This window comes from Dendrobates tinctorius, unplaced genomic scaffold (genome assembly GCF_039654945.1).
Source record: "Dendrobates tinctorius isolate UK_male_01 unplaced genomic scaffold, ASM3965494v1 ptg000120l, whole genome shotgun sequence".
In the NCBI taxonomy this organism is placed as follows: domain Eukaryota; kingdom Metazoa; phylum Chordata; class Amphibia; order Anura; family Dendrobatidae; genus Dendrobates; species Dendrobates tinctorius.
Window position 1 is genome coordinate 39839954 of NW_027361788.1, and position 18060 is coordinate 39858013.

The following is an 18060-nucleotide window of genomic DNA, read 5'->3' on the forward strand; positions in this document are numbered from 1 at the left end:
GCAAGTTCAGAAAAGAGCGACCAGAATGGTGACCGGTCTGCAAACCCTGTCTTATGAGGAAAGGTTGCAGGATTTGGGAATGTTTAGTTTGCAAAAGAGAAGACTGAGAGGAGACTTAATAGCTGTCTACAAATATCTAAAGGGCTGTCACATAGTAGAAGGATCAACTTTATTCTCATTTGCACAAGGAAAGACTAGAAGCAATGGGATGAAACTGAATGGGAGGAGACACAGATTAGATATTAGAAAAAACTTTTTAACAGTTAGAGTGATCAATGAGTGGAACAGGCTGCCACGAGAAGTGGTGAGTTCTCCTTCAATGGAAGTCTTCAGAGGCTGGACAGACATCTGACTGGGATGATTTAGCGAATCTTGCTTTGAGCAGGGGGTTGGACCAGATGGCCCAGGAGGTCCCTTCCAACTCTACCATTCTATGATTCTAATTGCAATAACGCATAGAAAAACGCATGTCAAAATGCTTGACAATCGCGTCAAAAAGCGCATGCATTTTCCCTGGCAAGGGCATGCGTTTCTGCTCAGGAAAAAAACGCTTGAAACACGCTACGTGGGCACATAGTTCATATGAGGAGCTTTTTTGAGTGTTTTTTTTTCCTTAAAGAGTTCAAACAACTTGGTTGAAGTGGATCCTGCTCCAAACTAGGCAATGTCTAATCAAAAGACTAGGGGGAAAAAAAACTAGAACTTTTAAACTTCTTCAAAAGCTTTTCAGGTAAAGAAAATCTGTTTAAAAAATCCATAAAAATGAACATTTCATGAGGTGGTTTCTGTTATAAAAGTTTGCCCCCCCCCCAAAAAAAAAAAAAAAAAACTCCGTGTGAACTGAGCCTAAAAGTTCTTATGCTCCACGTCAACACAGAAAATTGTTTCTTGGAGGTCAAATTCGTAACTAACGAGCGCTGGATTTCCGTACCTTCTTCCTTGCTGTTTGTGATGTCTTTTAGCAGATCCTTTCTGGATTCCACCTTGCTTGCGCCAACCCGCTGCAAGAAAGGAAAAAGATATGTTTTGAGGTGTTTTTTTTTGTTTTGTTTTTTTTAATAAAAGGTGACGACAGAACTGCATTTAACATTAAGGATTCTTCACATAATTCCAATCAAAAGCCACAAATTTAAAGTGACTGTCCAGCCCTGTCCCGAATCCAAGTCGGTGTCAATACAAAAGGCTCTGCTAGATGCCACTGTGGTTCTGCTAATGAGGGGAGGTCTCCTGCACATTAGGTCGGGATGGCCCCCATAACCGATATCGCCAGCTGACCCCATAAGGACTACCGAGAGCTTTAGGCGGACATTTCACCACCACAGGAGCCAATCTATAGCTTATTGGTCCCCATAATAGACACAGTCATATGCATAAATCGGAAGCCAGGCGATCGGCTCAGGGATCGGCTTCCCCAATGTTTGGAGGGGTTCTTGCTGCAATGGAAGGGAAGTATTACAATGAAATCAATGGGCTGTCAGTGTAATGCGCAGATGCTCTGGATCCTACAGAGCCGCTCTTATGGGAAATCCCAAAAGGAGAATCCCCTTCTACTACACCCATAGGGCACCTAAAGTAGAAGAAGCGGGAAAATAATTGTACTGTGCCTGAAAGCGAAGATTGGGGTCGTCTCTCATACCTAACAACGGTCCTGTATTGATGTGTTCAGAAAATTAAACATATAGGACATGAAATCTTGTGTTACTGCAGGTCGAGGTACGGCCGGCGGCAGGAGCCGACATGTATAGCCCCCCACCCCTAGAAGAAGCCATAGGTAAACAGGTCAGATTACAAAGGGGAGGGGGATGTAAAGTTTTGAGGTCTCTGATACTGTAGCAAAAAAAAAAAAAAAAATGCTGAATTTCAAGAAACATGGGGTGTGGAAACCTTTTATTCAGCAATGCTTGGACTTGTAGTGCCTCAAACTAGATCGATGGGGGTCATCCTGACAACTGGTCATTTACGAGGGGTGAATGAAATACCATAAAATTTAGGTGTTTTCCGAGAAGCCCCAAATGATAGAAAATTCGTGGGGTTGACTATTAAGAGTTTGTTCACACGTAGCACTTTTCACAGGCGGTTTACAGTACCAACAAAATAAATGAGATTTCTAGGATCTCATTCACATGATGTGTTTTTCTGAGCTGCAGCGCATTTGTATTTTTTTTCACCTGGTCGACTGATTGCAAAAACAACCACCAATAAAAAGCACATGTAATGTAATCTGGGTTTTTCATGCGGAAAAAAAAAAATCTGAACAAAAAACCCCCACTGTGTGAACATACCAATAGTTTGGTGCCAGGTTCGATATAGTTGTCATGGCCTTACACTGATTGGCAGCGCCACGGAGAATGAATGGCGCTGGGTGGGCATAAGTCCTTCAATCTGACAATCGGCATGGATTTTAGCGTCTAGATCTCTAAGTTATCGCCTAATAATCAGGGTCAAGATCCAAACTCCGTCTACACCCATAGATACCAACCTAACTATATGGTGTTATAGGAGACAAATCAAGGGTTAAAGTCAAAGCTGCCATGAAAAAGAATAAAGAAAGAAAATAATGTATAATAAAAGAATAAAATGAGATCAGGTCATGAAATGCTGACAAAAAAACCCCACAGAAAATAAAGCCAGGCCAGCCTACTATGTGGTTTTTCTGAAACGGAAAGGTACAATGGTAGCGAGATATTTCGGGATCTCTAGGAAAGGAATAGGCAGATGAAGAGATAACAACGCAGCCGACACATCCTGCTTAATAAAACATATCTGCATCCACTGCAAGGAGGCGATAAATCATATCCAGACAAGACGCTCCAGCAGAAAAAAAAAAAAAACTACAAAATATTTCCTGTCCTGATTTCATATCTAAAAAAGAAAAAAAAATTGCAAGAATGTTTTAAGTTACATTGAAAAAGGATCTAAAGTGGTCATGGAAGGGACTGAATGATGGAGCCTGGAGACACCGGAATGTGGATGGAAGAACACAACAAGACCCTCAAAAAGCCCAGCCATGGACACCAAGACCAAGATGAAACAATGCCAACTGATAGTGTCCAGACTAGTGATTAAAAGTCAGAATTAATAAGTATCTACTGGTTTTTCATTGGCCTCATGTGGCTCCTAAAAAGAAACCATAATTTATTTTAGTCTAATTATCTTCTACTTAAAAAAAAAAAAATGGATTTAATGTTCATTTTAAAAATAATCTAATACCTATTTTACATTTTATCTCACTTTATAATATATATATATATATATATATATATATATATATATATATATATATATATATATATATATATATATATACACATACACACATATATAAAAACATGAAACATATATATTCTGATGTTGGCCTTGATGCACAGCCTTCTCCCCGGAGGCCGGCTGTTCTTTGGTTGTCTGGTTATCAGGCCTCGCAATGGATTTTTTTCCTGTGTTTCCAACATTAATAAAATAAATATATATATATATAAATATATAAAATCACAAATGACTGCAATGACAACGTGAATCTTACCCGACGTAGTGGGGGTGTAAAGGCCCTACAGGAGCCAGCACAGATAGGCCTTACAGAGACAAAGAAGCCCTCATAGCAGCCACTTTACATGAGCTGTAGCCCCTGCGGTGTATTCGGGTCCAAAGATCTCTTGAAATGATCAAGGGCATTAGGCTCATCCCTGCAGTGAATAATGCAGATAGTGGTGTCTAGACCGGTCTACAACCCTCCTCATACACAATGCAAGAACCCAGTGTCAACCAGCAGAACCCATGAGATCAGCAGAGGTTTCACTTGAAGCCCAAGCCTTGGGGTTTTTTCTAAGCGATGCCAGTGTTCCCCCAAACAGCTGGATGCAAACCGCAGAGCCCCCTTTTTTTCTGTAAATTGCTTAAATGCAAAATGCATCATGTAATGCAATTCTGCAAAATGCATATTTGCAAACCCCAAGCTGGTTCACCATCTTTGTAAAAGCTGGAGCCCCCTCCCCTTTAAAAAAAAAAAAATGATATAAATCATGAAAAAAAAACAACAACAAAACTGTCTGTAACTTTGTGCCTCCATGCAAGATCTTCAATCACCCCCCAAGAGCAACGGTTCCCTTCTGTTTTCAATCCAACCAGCACCCATGATTGGCAGGAAGGTGGGGGAAAGGCCCCGCTCCCTCCCAGGGATAATGTCGGCTGATAGATCAGACCCAACAAAAGCCAACTGCACAGCACTGTCTGCCTTCACAATAAAAGTCCTCGCTACCTTCCCCTCTCTCGCTCTCCTACCACTGATTACCAAGCCCTTCTGGCTGGGCTGACTCAAGGCTCCAGACATGCACCACGGCCACAGACAGGACTCAGGGCTTTTTTAAGGATCTTCCAAGGAGAACTAATAAAAAAAAAGCATGAAGATTGCAAACATGGAGCCTTGTCCTCATTGCTGCCTGGTGCTGGAGAGCAGCTCACGTAGAGGAAGTCAAAGCCAGAAGACTGCAAATATGTATCATGGCACAATTTAACCCAGGAAGTCCTACTGTGAACTCGCAGGTCTGCCCCAAATCAGGTGGACAAAGTCAACGTTATTCTTCATAGTGACGCCGGCTAGACGGACTGCTCAACAGAGAAGGGAAGGTTGGGTAACTTCCATCCTGGCAAAGAACTGCAGTGAGGGGTTTATGGACTTTGGAAAAATAGGCGTTTTAAATCCCAGAAAATAACCTATTAATATCAGTGCAACCCAAAGTCCATTCACAAAGCCCCGTGCACCATCAATACAATTGCTAGACACCCTGTGGAGGCCATTCACAGGCAAATATCTGACGGCCAACCTAGATGTAAAACCTGGGCCAAGAGGTCAGAAAAATCTAGAAAAAGGATTATGGTTGAGATATGAATGATATACAGACGTGCAGTGTAAAATTATCAACAGATATCTCCAAAATCAGTGACTCAAAAGGAGAGTCTTACTCGAGGAAGCGATGGCACGTGCTGATCAGAAGGGATCCTCAAAAAAATGTTGTGGATCGCTACGCTTAAGTCTTGCACAGCGCTAGGGCTCATTTCTTATACACAAAAATCGGGTGACTTTATCTTGCGGAGACGGAGCGTCTCAGCAAGATAAATTGACATGCTGCGGTCTGGAAAGACGGGCCGCATGTCCGGATATACAAGGAAGCCGGAGGCGTCCCTGCACACATAGTGGAGATGGGATTTCATGAAATTCCCTCCACTATGCTTTAACATCTGGCCGCTACGGTTTGAACGCTGCGGCTGTACGCTTAAAAAACGCTAACAAACGCATTCCCATGCAATCCTATGGGATTCCGCAGATGCTGTGCCAATGCTGCGGATTTTTCCGCTGCGGAATCGCATAACAGTAAAATCCGCAGCATGTCCATTAATTCTGCGGAATCGCGGCGATTCCGCCTCCATAGAATTGCATTGAAACGCTCACTTTACGCGTGTGGCTATGCCCACCATGCATAAAGTGAGCGCTTCATGTGCGGATGGTACCCAGGGCCTGGAGGAGAGGAGACTCTCCTCCAGGCCCTGGGTACCATATTCCTGTAAAAAATAGAATTAAAATAAAAAATAGGGATATACTCACCTTCTGTCAGCCTCTGGAGTCCTCCCGGCCCTCAGCGGCACTGCCAGCAACTTCCGTTCCCAGGGATGCATTGCGCGAATGACCTCTGATAACGTGGCATCTCGCGAGACCACTACGTCATCAGAGGTCATTCGTGCAATGCATCCCTGGGAACGGAAGTTGCCGCCAGCGCCAATGAGGACTGGGAGGACTCCGGGGGCCAACAGAGGGTAAGTATATCCCAATTTTTTATTTTTTTTTATTATTTTTAACATTCTTTTACTATTGATGCTGCATAGGCATCATCAATAGTAAAAAGTTGGTCACACTTGTCAAGCACTATGCTTGACAAGTGTGACCAACCTGTCAATCACTTTTCCAAGCAATGCTTCAAATCGCTTGGAAAAACGCTAGCATTCTGCAAGCTAAAAACGCTTGCAAAACACTTGTGTTTTGCGGGAAAAAGCATACGAATTCCGCATGCGTTTTAACCGCGGCGGGGAGTTGCGAAAATGCTGCGAACAGTTCCGCAGAATTTCTGCAACGTAGGCACATAGCCTAAACGTTTCAGGAGATTCTCATTGGATATAAAAAAACATTATTCAGGTAGCTCAACCTTCAGCCTTCACTTATATGTGGACGACATATGGATGGCATCAAAGTGGCGTCCAATTTTTTCCATGAACCTGTAGACTTGCATTAGCGATTTCAATCAAAGAATCAATATTGCATAACTCTACTTAATATTGTGAGGACCACTCGGTCCACAAAAATACAGACTACAGACGTCAATTACACCATAGACTAGAATAGCAGTTTTATCGGTGAAAACCACAGAACTCATATGAGTAAAACTGAAGTCTGAATGAGCCCTTAGGCCCCGCACAGAGAGGAAGGGCACTTGAAGAAGCAGCAGACGGAGGCCCAATGTGTCGCACAGCCCAATCAAATGACAGCATTGCCTTAGATCAGTATTTCCCAAAACTCCAGTCCTCACGGCCCCAACACATCATGTTTTCAGGATTTCCTTTCGCACGGGTGATGGAATTATTATCAAGGCAGTACAAATTGCCGCAGGTGTTCTCACCAGCACAATACTAATGAAACCCTGAAAATATGATGTGTTGGGGCCATGAGGACTGGATTTGGGAATCAATGCTCAATTTGCACAAAACATTTTTTTTTTTTTACCCCATGACAGCAGACACTGCAGAACCGTCCTTTGTCTGTTCCCCCAGAACAAAAATAATAATAAAATAAGATAGCTCTTAGGAGGCAATCAGAATAATCCAAAAGACAGTTTGACTTTTTTGTGGTGCGCATTATAAAGGAGAACCTAAAAAACAAGGTAGCAAATGTTACAGCACCACTCCTACTCACCTGCTGCCGCCTTCATCATTTCCCAGCGTCGCTCCCATCAGGTCTCCAGCGAAACGTGACCTGCAGGCTGCTCCACTTTTCCAAACAAGTCTATGAGAGCTTCATCCTGGCTATCATAGATTTGCATTGAGAGCTTGTGACGTAGCTTCTGACTTCCAGAGAGTCCAAAGCAGTGCTCACAAGATGGTGCCGCGAAACTGGACAGGCGCAGAAATAGGGCTTAGGCGCCAGAGGGTAAGTATGTGACCGGGGGCAAGGGGCTTAGCTTTAAAGCGCCACTACAGCACTGAAAAACGCTGAAGTGGTGCTTTCAGGTTCCTGGCCGCCTTCTGTGCAAGTAATTTATGCATTTCAGGGGTGGGGAATCTTTTTTCTGCCAAGGGCCGTTTGGATATTTATACCATCCTTTGGGGGCCGTACAAACTCCGCCCACAAAGTACATCCTGACTCTGGCTCTGGTGACAGGATGAAATCTTTCATTGCATACCCTTCAGTGTTCAGTAGTGAACACTGCGTGTGGGTGCTAACAGAGCAAGAAGAAATTAATGAGCTGGTGACAATCAAAATACAGCTCCCTGCCAAAGCACTGTGGTCACGGAGAATATGCCCGGGGGCCGAATAAAAGGTCATCGAGGGCCGTAAATGGCCCAGAGGCCTGAGGTTCCCCACCCCACCCCTGATGTATTTGAAGCAGATTTTTGTGCACCAAAAGCCAGGGAGTTGGCAGGAAAAATTGCTGTGTAAAATATGTACAGCACTATGGAATCAATGGTGCTATATAAATAATATGTGCGGTTTATCTAATTAATTTGAATGAGTAAAAGATATTGAAAACACAAACATACTGAAGATTTTTTTTAAAAAAAATGTTTTTCTAGTTCAAATCTAAAAGTAAAAAGTAAGATTTCAGAAATCACATTCACTTTGCAGGAACCGTGAAGTGCAGTGTTTTTTTGCCCTTGTGTGACCGAGCCCTTATACTGGTGGGATCAGCAGAATAAATCTATGGTCTTCTCTACAGGGCAAAAGGTAATAGGTAGGAAGCAGAAACCATCAATTAGATGGGACACCTGGGATCCAACGGGTTTTGGATGGACCATGGGGGGTGCATCTGAAGGCGAGATCATGCCAAATTTAAGTATCCAAACAAGGACCCAGTTAGGCTGGAGTCACACATAGTGACTCACCAGCGATCCTGACAACGATATCAATGCGTCAGGATCGCTGGTGAATTGCTATGTGATCGCTGGTGAGCTGTCAAACAGACAGCTTCACCAGCGATCAGCACAGCGACGGCCAGCGCCCGGCGTCGCTGTGCACGTTAGTAACCAGCGCGCTGATGCAGGAAGCTGGTAACTAACGTACACATCGGGTATCCAAGGGACGTGCGCCCTAGATACCCGATGTGTACGTTAGTTACCAGCTCCCTGCATCAGCGCGCTAGTAACTAACGTACACATCGGGTATCTTAAGGTACTGTCACACATAGTGATGCACCAGCGATATGACGCGGTCAGGATCGCTGGTACATCGCTAAGTGGTCGCTAGTGAGCTGTCACTCAGGCAGATCTCACCAGCGACATCGCAGGGGTCGGGGGTCGCCACTTACCTGTCAGACGAGGCGATCCTGACGTCCTCCCGCCCGCGTCCACGCGTCGCTCGTCGTCACAGCAGGAAGCTGACGACGAGAAACGGTCCAGGACGTTCTCGTGCGATCAGCGATAACCAGCGGGGGAGCGGTCAGAGGTAAGTATCAGACATAGCGATATCGCTATAACGTCACAAAAACCAGTGACGTTATAGCGATATTGCTAGCGATATCGCTTAGTGTGACAGGCCCTTAAGGGACGCACGTCCCTTGGATACCCGATGTGTACATTAGTTACCAGCAGATCGCTGGTCTCCCACCTGTCACACGCAGCGATGCGTGGTGGCCAGCGACCAAAAAAAAGTCCTGGCCTTTCCTGCAGCGATCAGCGATACTGGCAGGGGGGCCGGTTGCTGATCGCTATCACACACAGCGATCTCGCTGGTTAGATCGCTGTTGTGTCACAAAAATTGTGACTCAGCAGCAATCTCGCTAGCGAGATCGCTATGTGTGACTGGGCCTTTACACAAGCAGCTGCTATCAACTGCACATGTGTACTGAGCCTTGAGGCTCTCAGAAAGAGAGATATATAAGATAGTAAAGGGGGAGGAATCTTAAATCAGGTAAGGGCTGATAGCAGAGAACAATAGATGGCATTCATTGCACAGGAGATGATTAGATTAGACTTTAAGTTTGGAAGCAAAATGTGATCTGCAAAGAACTCTGGTATCATCTACTCTTTCTCCACTACAAAAGGGGGACGTGTCTTGTCCATTGGGAATAGTCACTGTTGACACTATCGTAAGGAGGAAGGCAGCCACTCACTTCTTTCCAAGATGGGACATTGATCTTACAATCACGTGCTCGTAGTTCTAAGACGTGCATAGAAATTATAGGTAGGTAGCAAAAATGGCAGCAGAAAGTCCTTACAGACCAATGGCTCCTTGTAGGATACAGATGTAAAACAGCAGGCTGCGGCCTAGGCCAGACGAGTCCTTGTTGTCCCGGCTTGTGCTCTGTCATTAAAAATGATGCCTGGTCTTGTTTGTCTGTCAAGGATTGCATGGAATTAGATCATCGCCCTCGTCCTCTGCCACCACCTCCCCCTCCTCCAGGCCTCCAGCGAGCATGCTCTCCTAACTCGCTGCCATTTCCCCACTGCACTGTTTACAGAGTGGATGATCGGCCATCGTCATAGTCACTGCAACCAGGTGGAAGAGATTATGACGGGCCTCCACCACCGGCAGGGAAAAACAGACACTTGGCACAATAGCAGGACAACGGCCAAATGCTCTGCGACCTCAGCTATGGTGGCTACACATGCACTTCCACGTATACCCCTGACTAGAAGCCCAGGACAACGCCACCGCTGCACCCCTCATCAATAGCGGAGAAAGGCACCAAAACTCGACAACTCGACAAGTAGATTTGGTTGTCGGCCAATGCATAAAGTTAGTTATCAAATGCAAACTGGTTTGTATAGCAGAGTTTGTCAAATGCAGAAAAGCAGATCTACTTGCATGTCATCTCTGTGTCTACATGCAAACCCCCCTACAGTAGAAGCCATAAGGTCTGGTGGTGGGTCCAGTGGCCACAATTATCATTATTATGGAGTCTTTGACTATCAGAAATATATTGTTAGGCAATTATAAAAAAATCTTTTTACAAAAATAAAATAAAACAGACTGAGCTAACTGCTGATGACTACTTTTGATCCCCACGGGACACTCAAACAGCTCCCATCGCCAACTATAATAAGGATTGTATGCATCAATATACCTTATTTCATTTTTGCCTTTCCACAAGATATTTTAACATGGAAGTCCTACATATACCACTGTGCACCTATACACTAGCAAAACTCTTCAAAGGTATAGGTCAGTAAATCCTCCCGGACGTCCAAGGAAGGCTCGAACGTGACGTGAACAGAGCCGAAAGCGGCAGGTAATCCTCCTTAACTGTAGGCCAGCAACAGGAAATAAGGATGTATATGGAGCGAGTGAGGAGAAGCAGCCCAAGGAACATTTCATTATATGCATTAGGACCCATGAGGCCCAAACCCTTGAGCAAGAAGGAAAAAAAATATGGAAAGCTCTGGAGAGAATCTGAGAAATTGTGGTTAAATTTTAAAGAAAAGATAAATGGAAACAAAATGCATACAGTACGAGATGCTCTGTCAGGAAATATGGTTTTTTTTTTCAACAAGACCAAAGAAAAGAAAAATATTGAAGTGCTTTTTTTCCTGGACCTAGATTAATCGCCTTTACATAGAATGCCTCCAGGGCCACCATCGATTTAGAGAGGCTGTACCCCGGTACTGCAGAGCCGCCTGTACGAGCCACAGCACTTGTCAGACAGCAACAGATCAAACACCAGCTAGACAAAGACATAATGATAAACCTTAGCAATCCAACCTATCCTGAGCTTGGGAAAAACATGGCTGCTGTTTTCCCAGAAATGGCGCCACGCCCGTCGGTTGTGCGTGGTATTGTAGCGCCATTCAATACCTTGGAAAACCCTTAGATGGGTGGGGCACTATTCTATGGAGAAAGTCGCCATGGTTTTCTATTTCTGTGCACTAGTGGCACCTTCCATGCCATACTCTCCTGAGGAATCCCAGAGCTATCAATACACATAGAAAATTCCTCCCTTATCTTGGAAGTCAGTCTGAAGAGCAATGGCTAGTGCATATGCATTATACCCATGCTGAACTCAAGGTGGAAAATTTGTGAGCATTTCCACTGCAGTCTCCCGGGATCCCGACCTTCTCCTTCCCTGAAGCTCAGATCTCTTATTGCTCATGATCTGCAGACATGATGCAAACAAGGGCCTGCAACATTTCCAATGCTGAAGCCCCATGTTTTCTCTCCTAAAAAGTGCGACAGTGCAAAAAAATTAAAAATAGCCACACATTTTTGACATGCCCTGACGATTTCACAACACAAGGCCTGGAAGGCACAATGCTCTACCTGGAGTGATGCTCCATCCAAAAGCACAGACGGTGCCAAGATGTGAGCGCAGACATGTGCACCCGTGTGTGACTGGGCTCCCTCTACTGGCCAAGTGGGCACACTGGAGACCATTTCGAGTCTGCTCGGATCAGCAGCCATTTCACAGACCTTGCATTGTCTTCTACTGCAGAGCCAATCTCAGGTTTCCTCCATCTGCCGTCTATGAGAATACTTATAGATCAATCGCCACGTCATCATATTGGGCTCACTTTCCTAGCAAAACAGACACTAGGAAAAAAAAAAAATCAAGCGATGCACCCCCAATGCATTTATCGATATCAGTGATGACGCAAGCCTCCCCCCTAATATCTTCCAAGCACAAGCTCAATGTGTGGACCCCTAGAGGATCACATAGGAGAATCCAAGGTGATAGGGATTATCCATAGTGACACTGAGGTGGACAGGAGAAGAAAAGATCTAAAGGAGCCCTCCGATGAGCATTTGCCCCGGACAAAGGGTCCTCTGCGCTCGTATTGATCCTCTGCCGGGTGCCAGGTTATCACATCAAATATTAATGCTGCAACTGCAATTCTGTTCAGTCACACACACAATGTCCGCATCCATCATGCATCCAGCAAATCTGGGGGACACCGCCATTTGCCGCTTCGGCAATTCTTCATACAGTGGATATAGATAAAGCATTGAATGGTTGCAATTATCAGGAATGTATAGAAAGAAAGAAAAAGGGGGAGGGAACGGTGCAATGAAACACCATGGAAACTGCTGGAGACTTCTGCCCTACTTTTTGCAAATATAAAATACATAATTAAAGCGAGGAGAGGAATCTGTAGATGTGTGACAGTGGGAAACGTCGGAATCCATATTGACGAGATCCGAGAACTGTAACCCCAGGTCATATTCAACTTTGGTCCTCAAGGTCACCCCCTCCCAACACAGGTCACGAATAAGGTCATGTTTTCATTCTGTGGCTGACACATGCCCACATGATGAACAATGGTCACACGGCTCTGTGGGCATTGGCCACTGCTTGAGGGTGCAGTAACCGCAGCGTGAAAATCCAACCTAAGGGCTAATTCAGACATCCGTATAGAGGGTCGTATTTTCTCATCCCAGCCTGGCCTGCCAGTCTGGGCTTAATATAGACAAGAAAGTACATCATTCTGTAAATTAGCCTTTAGGTAGTTGGTAGAAACATAGGTTACTTTGCTGGGGGGCTGCGACCATCGTTTTGTTCCCGTGGGGCATTACAAATCTGTGTTCTCCGCAGGGCTGTGGAGTCGGAGTCGTGGAGTCGGAGTCGGTGCTCATTTTGGTGGAGTCGGAGTTGGAGTCGGTATAAAATGGACCGACTCCGACTCCTAAAATATATAATAAATTGGGTACAGTAATTCAATGCAGGATGTGCTGAATATTTTTTCATAGGAGTTTGGGAAAGTTATGAAATGTCCTATAAATGACTGTTCTATTCATGATCTAAGGCTACATTCACACACAGCGTTTTTCCTGTGTTTTTTGAGGATACGTTTTTCAGCTGCAAAAGCTGACCATCTTTTTAAAAAACTGCATCACCTGAAAGGTTTTTGAGCTCATAGATAATGTTTTCAATAGCAAAAGCAGATTAGAAATCTGCTCTATCTATCCATTTATCCATATCTGTCTATCCATATCGTATCTGTACCAAAAAGAATGAAAACCGGGTAGTACACCAATATATATTCTGTTCTATCTAAATATCTTGATTATTGGATCATAAAAATGATTAAATGTCTGAGGTTCACATTGTACTACAATAAATTTTTCACTTAAATATAAGCAATATATGTGGGAGTCGGAGTCGGAGTCGTGGAGTCGGAGTCGGTGTAAGGGAAATTGAGGAGTCGGAGTCGGAGTCGCAGGTTTGGCTTACCGACTCCACAGCCCTGGTTCTCCGGAATAATGGGGTTCCCAACAATCGGACTGCCACCGATCTTCAAATCACCACCTTTCATGCAGAAAGGCGCATTGTGTGCTGACTACCATAACCAAATTATATCAGAAGGTCCTAAACAGCGCTTTAGGCACTTGTCCCGATGGGACCACCACGAATCCTGTGCTGTAACTTCACTGTATTCTCACGGGGTATTTCAACACCTCATTCTCAAGATTGGTACTCAAACTCCCAATGATTGGCAAGTTATCACCTGCCATGCGGACACTCTACACTGCATTTTAGGTGCACTGTCACAGTGTGTTCTCCAAACCTTCTAGAAACTACAGCTCTAAGCATGCCCTGATACTAGAAGCCTCTAGACGCCCAACGGTGGACAAAATAAGTGTCCTCCATGTCGGTAAACCTATTTTCACAGCAGACTGCACGCTCCCATACAGAGGCAACCAATAAGGAAAAGCACATGATCAGTGAATGATGCCTCTGTAAAATGTCATGTATACAGTACCTTCGATGGAAAAAGTGAAAAAAGGGTCTCAACTTCTGGAACAAGCGACATCATAGGAAATGGAATGAAAGTCCACAGCAAAAAATAGACAAGACTTTCCCCAATTAAATGTCTCCTAGACGTGCATAACGCGAGCTAAGAAAGATATGATCGCACTTAGGAAGGTAGAAACCGATCCAAGCCATAAGTGAGGTCTTCTCCTGGATGAAGGCATCTACACATGGTACAGAGCCAAAGCCTATGACAAAAGAAGCTAAGCCCCAGGACTCCTCAGCGACCTTGCAAAGAGAAGATCTGGCTTTTCAGCACCTACCAGTCTCGTACAGTCATTACGTCTGCCCCTGGGCGAGTCACCAGACCTGCAGGCCTGTGAGAGACGGACTAACGTGTCCTGCCTTTTTTCCCTTCTTCTTCCTTGGCCCATGAAGCCTCAGCACTGGGTCATGTGACCTAGCTCCCTCTATAGGTAAAACAGAGGCATTAACAATAAAAAAAATAAATAAAATAATCATGCCTGGAGAATCATTTCACATCAGCAGTCATCTCCTGTGATTGCAAGGAAAACCACAAGAATCCTCACCTGGTGTGCAAAGAGCCGAGGTGCCTGACGAGGACGGCGCAAGAGAGATAACTTATGGCAAAAGCAGCAGGAGAAGCGGGAATTGCAAAATGTCTTTGAGAACGGGAAAAAATTATATCCATTGTAAGCAATGCATCTTGAGAAGCTGTAAAATACTGATACCTGGGGTGGGGGTCCCAATGTAGACCTGATCTGTCAACAGTAACCAGGTTACACTGGATGCGTGCTCTTGGCGCTTGCTCTTCTGGCCTCCGTCTCTACCACGGGAGCCTTATTGGGGACAAATCATCCGCCAGCTCTCAAACTGCTAGGGAAAGTGACAGGCCTTGCATTGTATCAGCAGGTAACTGCCAAGCAATTGGGGAATTATGACATCTGACGGTGGGGTGGGCGCAGAATGCATGACAGTGGGGGGGGGGGGGGGTGCACGACGCATGCCTATATCTTCCAAGAGGCATCTCACACCTCAATGCAGAATGGTTTGGCAGACAGTATGTATGGGGGTCCTCTGCAGATGATGTTAGGGGAGCTAAGGATACAGAATGTTCAATTTCAGTCTGCAGATCATTTTTTTCTCCCAGAGGTAGTAAATCACTGCCAGGTATGATATAGAGGTCACAGGAGCCCTCCTGTGCTGTGTATGGGAGACACGGCTGAGATGGCTGTCTGGCAAACAATTCTTAGGTACACCCCCCCAGGTAGAGACGGTATAAAATTGTGCACCATTTATGCTTATGTCTGGTAACGCAGAATCGGTCACTTGAGCGATAGTTCAGAGGATTATTCGGTTGGCAGCCATCCCTCCCACCTCCACCAAATGAGAGCGCCACTGTCGAAACAAAAGAACAGGCAGTCTGAAATCATACCGAAAATCCTTATCTTCCCCAACATTGTCTGTCGGGGAAAGACAAATTAGACCGTTACACAGGGGACATCTGCCTGTAGCAGCAGCCACCGGAGCGGACATGATGCACTACATGGCACCCCAAGAGGAAGATGAAAATAAGTGAAGATAAATAAAAAGTTTTTAGAAAAAGAAAAGTTTGAATCAACTTTTTCCCAGTTTGAAACTAAAAAAGGAAAAACAAACACTTGGTATTGTTGTGTCCATAAAACAACAATCAATGAAAATAACACTAATTAATCCGAAACAGCGCTGTATGGCAGTCACTCACACCACTGAGGAGTTAAAAAGTTGAATAATTGTAAAATGAAAAAGTTTGGTAACTTTCTAAAACATTATGGGTCTCAATTCTTCACTATTTTCGAAAATCTTTTATTCAAGAAAAAGGTCACATACAGATATAACATGTATAACAACAATATGGATAAAGACATGTATATTCACATAGTTATCAATATTCATAGATACGAATGGAAAGCAAAGATGCCAAAATAGCATTGCTGACTCGTAATATAACAAGGCAGAGTTTAAGTAAAAGTGATCAAGTTTCATAACAACAAACTCTTCAGAGTATATGCCTTTCCAGCTAATGCAGATAACTGCCTATCAAAATTCCATAGGTATCTAATAAAAACAGAACAAAGAAACAAATCAATTCTTCACTATTTTCAATATTTCTGCTTACTGCCAGTGATTTTATTTTTTTGCTTAACTTCCATTCTCATACAGGATAATGTACACGGCATACAACCATGGAGAACCAGCACACGTGTATACCAGGACTAAGAATGTGTAGCGTTCGAGATGCCCAAGTTTTACACCCTTCAATTATTTTATTTTTTCATTGTGTACATCTTTTTAATGGATTAACAAAATCACAATTTTATCTCCTATTTGATTTGGAAGCTGGACCTTTTCTCTATTACATCTACAAACGTTGGGTGGTGGTGTGGCCTCATGCTTCTTCACTATTCAGAACGGAGAGGATGAGTTGGTGCTTTTTCTTTATATTGGAAAGGTGCACAACTTGTTTTGCCGTGGGGGCACACTTACAGCAGGCATTACATTAGTGGAAAAACCACAGCCGAAAGCTCAGCTGCAGAAAAGGTACAGTTTGAAATCCACAGTGATATCCCATGCCTAGGGAGAGAAGCACTTCACAGTGGTCCTTGCATGAGAGCGCACATGTATAGAGGCGGTCTACACCAGATGACGCCTTTGAGGCTTCAAAAATCTCATTCGGAACAGAGGATACAGGTAACATGACGGGAATTAAAATTTTCTATTTAGCATTCAACAAGTGAATGTTGGGTGAGGTTCACACACACACAAGGTTCTCCGCAGAATACTGTGTCGAGATTTCTGTCGGAATTCCAGGAAAACAAAATTTCGACAGAAACCGCAACGGAGCGAATCATATGAATGAAGCCGATACTCACTGTGGTCACCATCTGGCCTCTGTCCTAGCAGTGGTAAAAAAATTTTCAGAGGTGCACAAAAGACTTGCCACATGCCCCAGCAGACAGCACTGGATGAGTGTGAACCTGGCCTTACTCTTTACTGCTTCATGTCATCTAATTTTTAGAATCCCTACTGTTCCATCCCTATCACTCAGTCCCTACTATCTTCTCCCTATCACAGGATGCTCAGTCCTTGCTGTCTTCTATCACAGCACACTCTACATTGAGTCCCCAGTCTTCTCCCTATGTCTTCACGCTCTACACAGTCCCTACTGTCTTCTCCCTATCACAGCACGCTCTTCGTTCAGTACCTACCTTCTCCATATCACAGCACACAATACGTTCAGTACCTACTATCTTCTCAATGCGTAGAGAAGGAAAAGGGGGCAAACAGCCAGCTCACCAACAGCCACGGCAGGTGCACCAACTATCTTCTCCTTATCACAGCATGCTCTACGTTCAGTACCTACCTCCTCCCTATCACAGCACGCTCTACGTTCAGTACCTACCTTCTCCCTATCACAGCACGCTCTACGTTCAGTACCTACCTTCTCCCTATCACAGCACGCTCTACGTTCAGTACCTACCTTCTCCCTATCACAGCACGCTCTACGTTCAGTACCTACCTTCTCCCTATCACAGCACGCTCTACGTTCAGTACCTACGTTCTCCCTATCACAACACACAATACGTTCAGTACCTACTATTTTCTCAATGCGTAGAAAAGGAAAAGGGGGCAAACAGCCAGTTCACCAACAGCCACCACAGGTGCACCTACTCTCTTCTCCCTAACACAGGAAGCTCTATGTTCAGTCCCTGTCTTCTCCATATCACCGAAAGATCTACATTGAAGACCTACTCTCTTCTCCCTATCACAGCACGCTCTACGTTCAGTACCTACTATCTTCTCAATGCGTAGAAAAGGAAAAAGGGGCAAATGGCCAGCTCACCAACAAACACTGCAGGTGCACCTACTATCTTCTCCCTACCACCGAAAGATCTACATTCAGGACCTACTATCTCCTCCCTATCACAGCACGCTCTACATTCAGTACCTGTCTTCTTCCTATCACAGCACACTCTACATTCAGTACATATCTTCTCCCTATGACAGCTCACTCTACATTCAGTACCTATCTTCTCCCTATGACAGCTCACTCTACATT

At 44.5% G+C, this 18060-nt stretch overlaps 1 protein-coding gene across 4 annotated transcripts in view; it reads right to left on the reverse strand.

The window, feature by feature from the left end:
- Positions 1–14389, reverse strand: part of EHMT1 (euchromatic histone lysine methyltransferase 1) — a 93643-nt gene extending 79254 nt beyond the window's left edge. For all 4 annotated transcript variants that reach the window (XM_073541191.1, XM_073541189.1, XM_073541190.1 and 1 more), the window contains exons 1-2: positions 14264–14389; positions 932–1001 (exon numbers count right to left, since the gene is read on the reverse strand). In XM_073541191.1, coding sequence (XP_073397292.1) covers positions 932–1001; positions 14264–14374 — 181 coding nt within the window. In that variant the 5' untranslated portion in view covers positions 14375–14389. The remainder of the gene's footprint in view (positions 1–931; positions 1002–14263) is intronic.
- Between the last annotated feature and the right edge of the window lie 3671 nt (positions 14390–18060).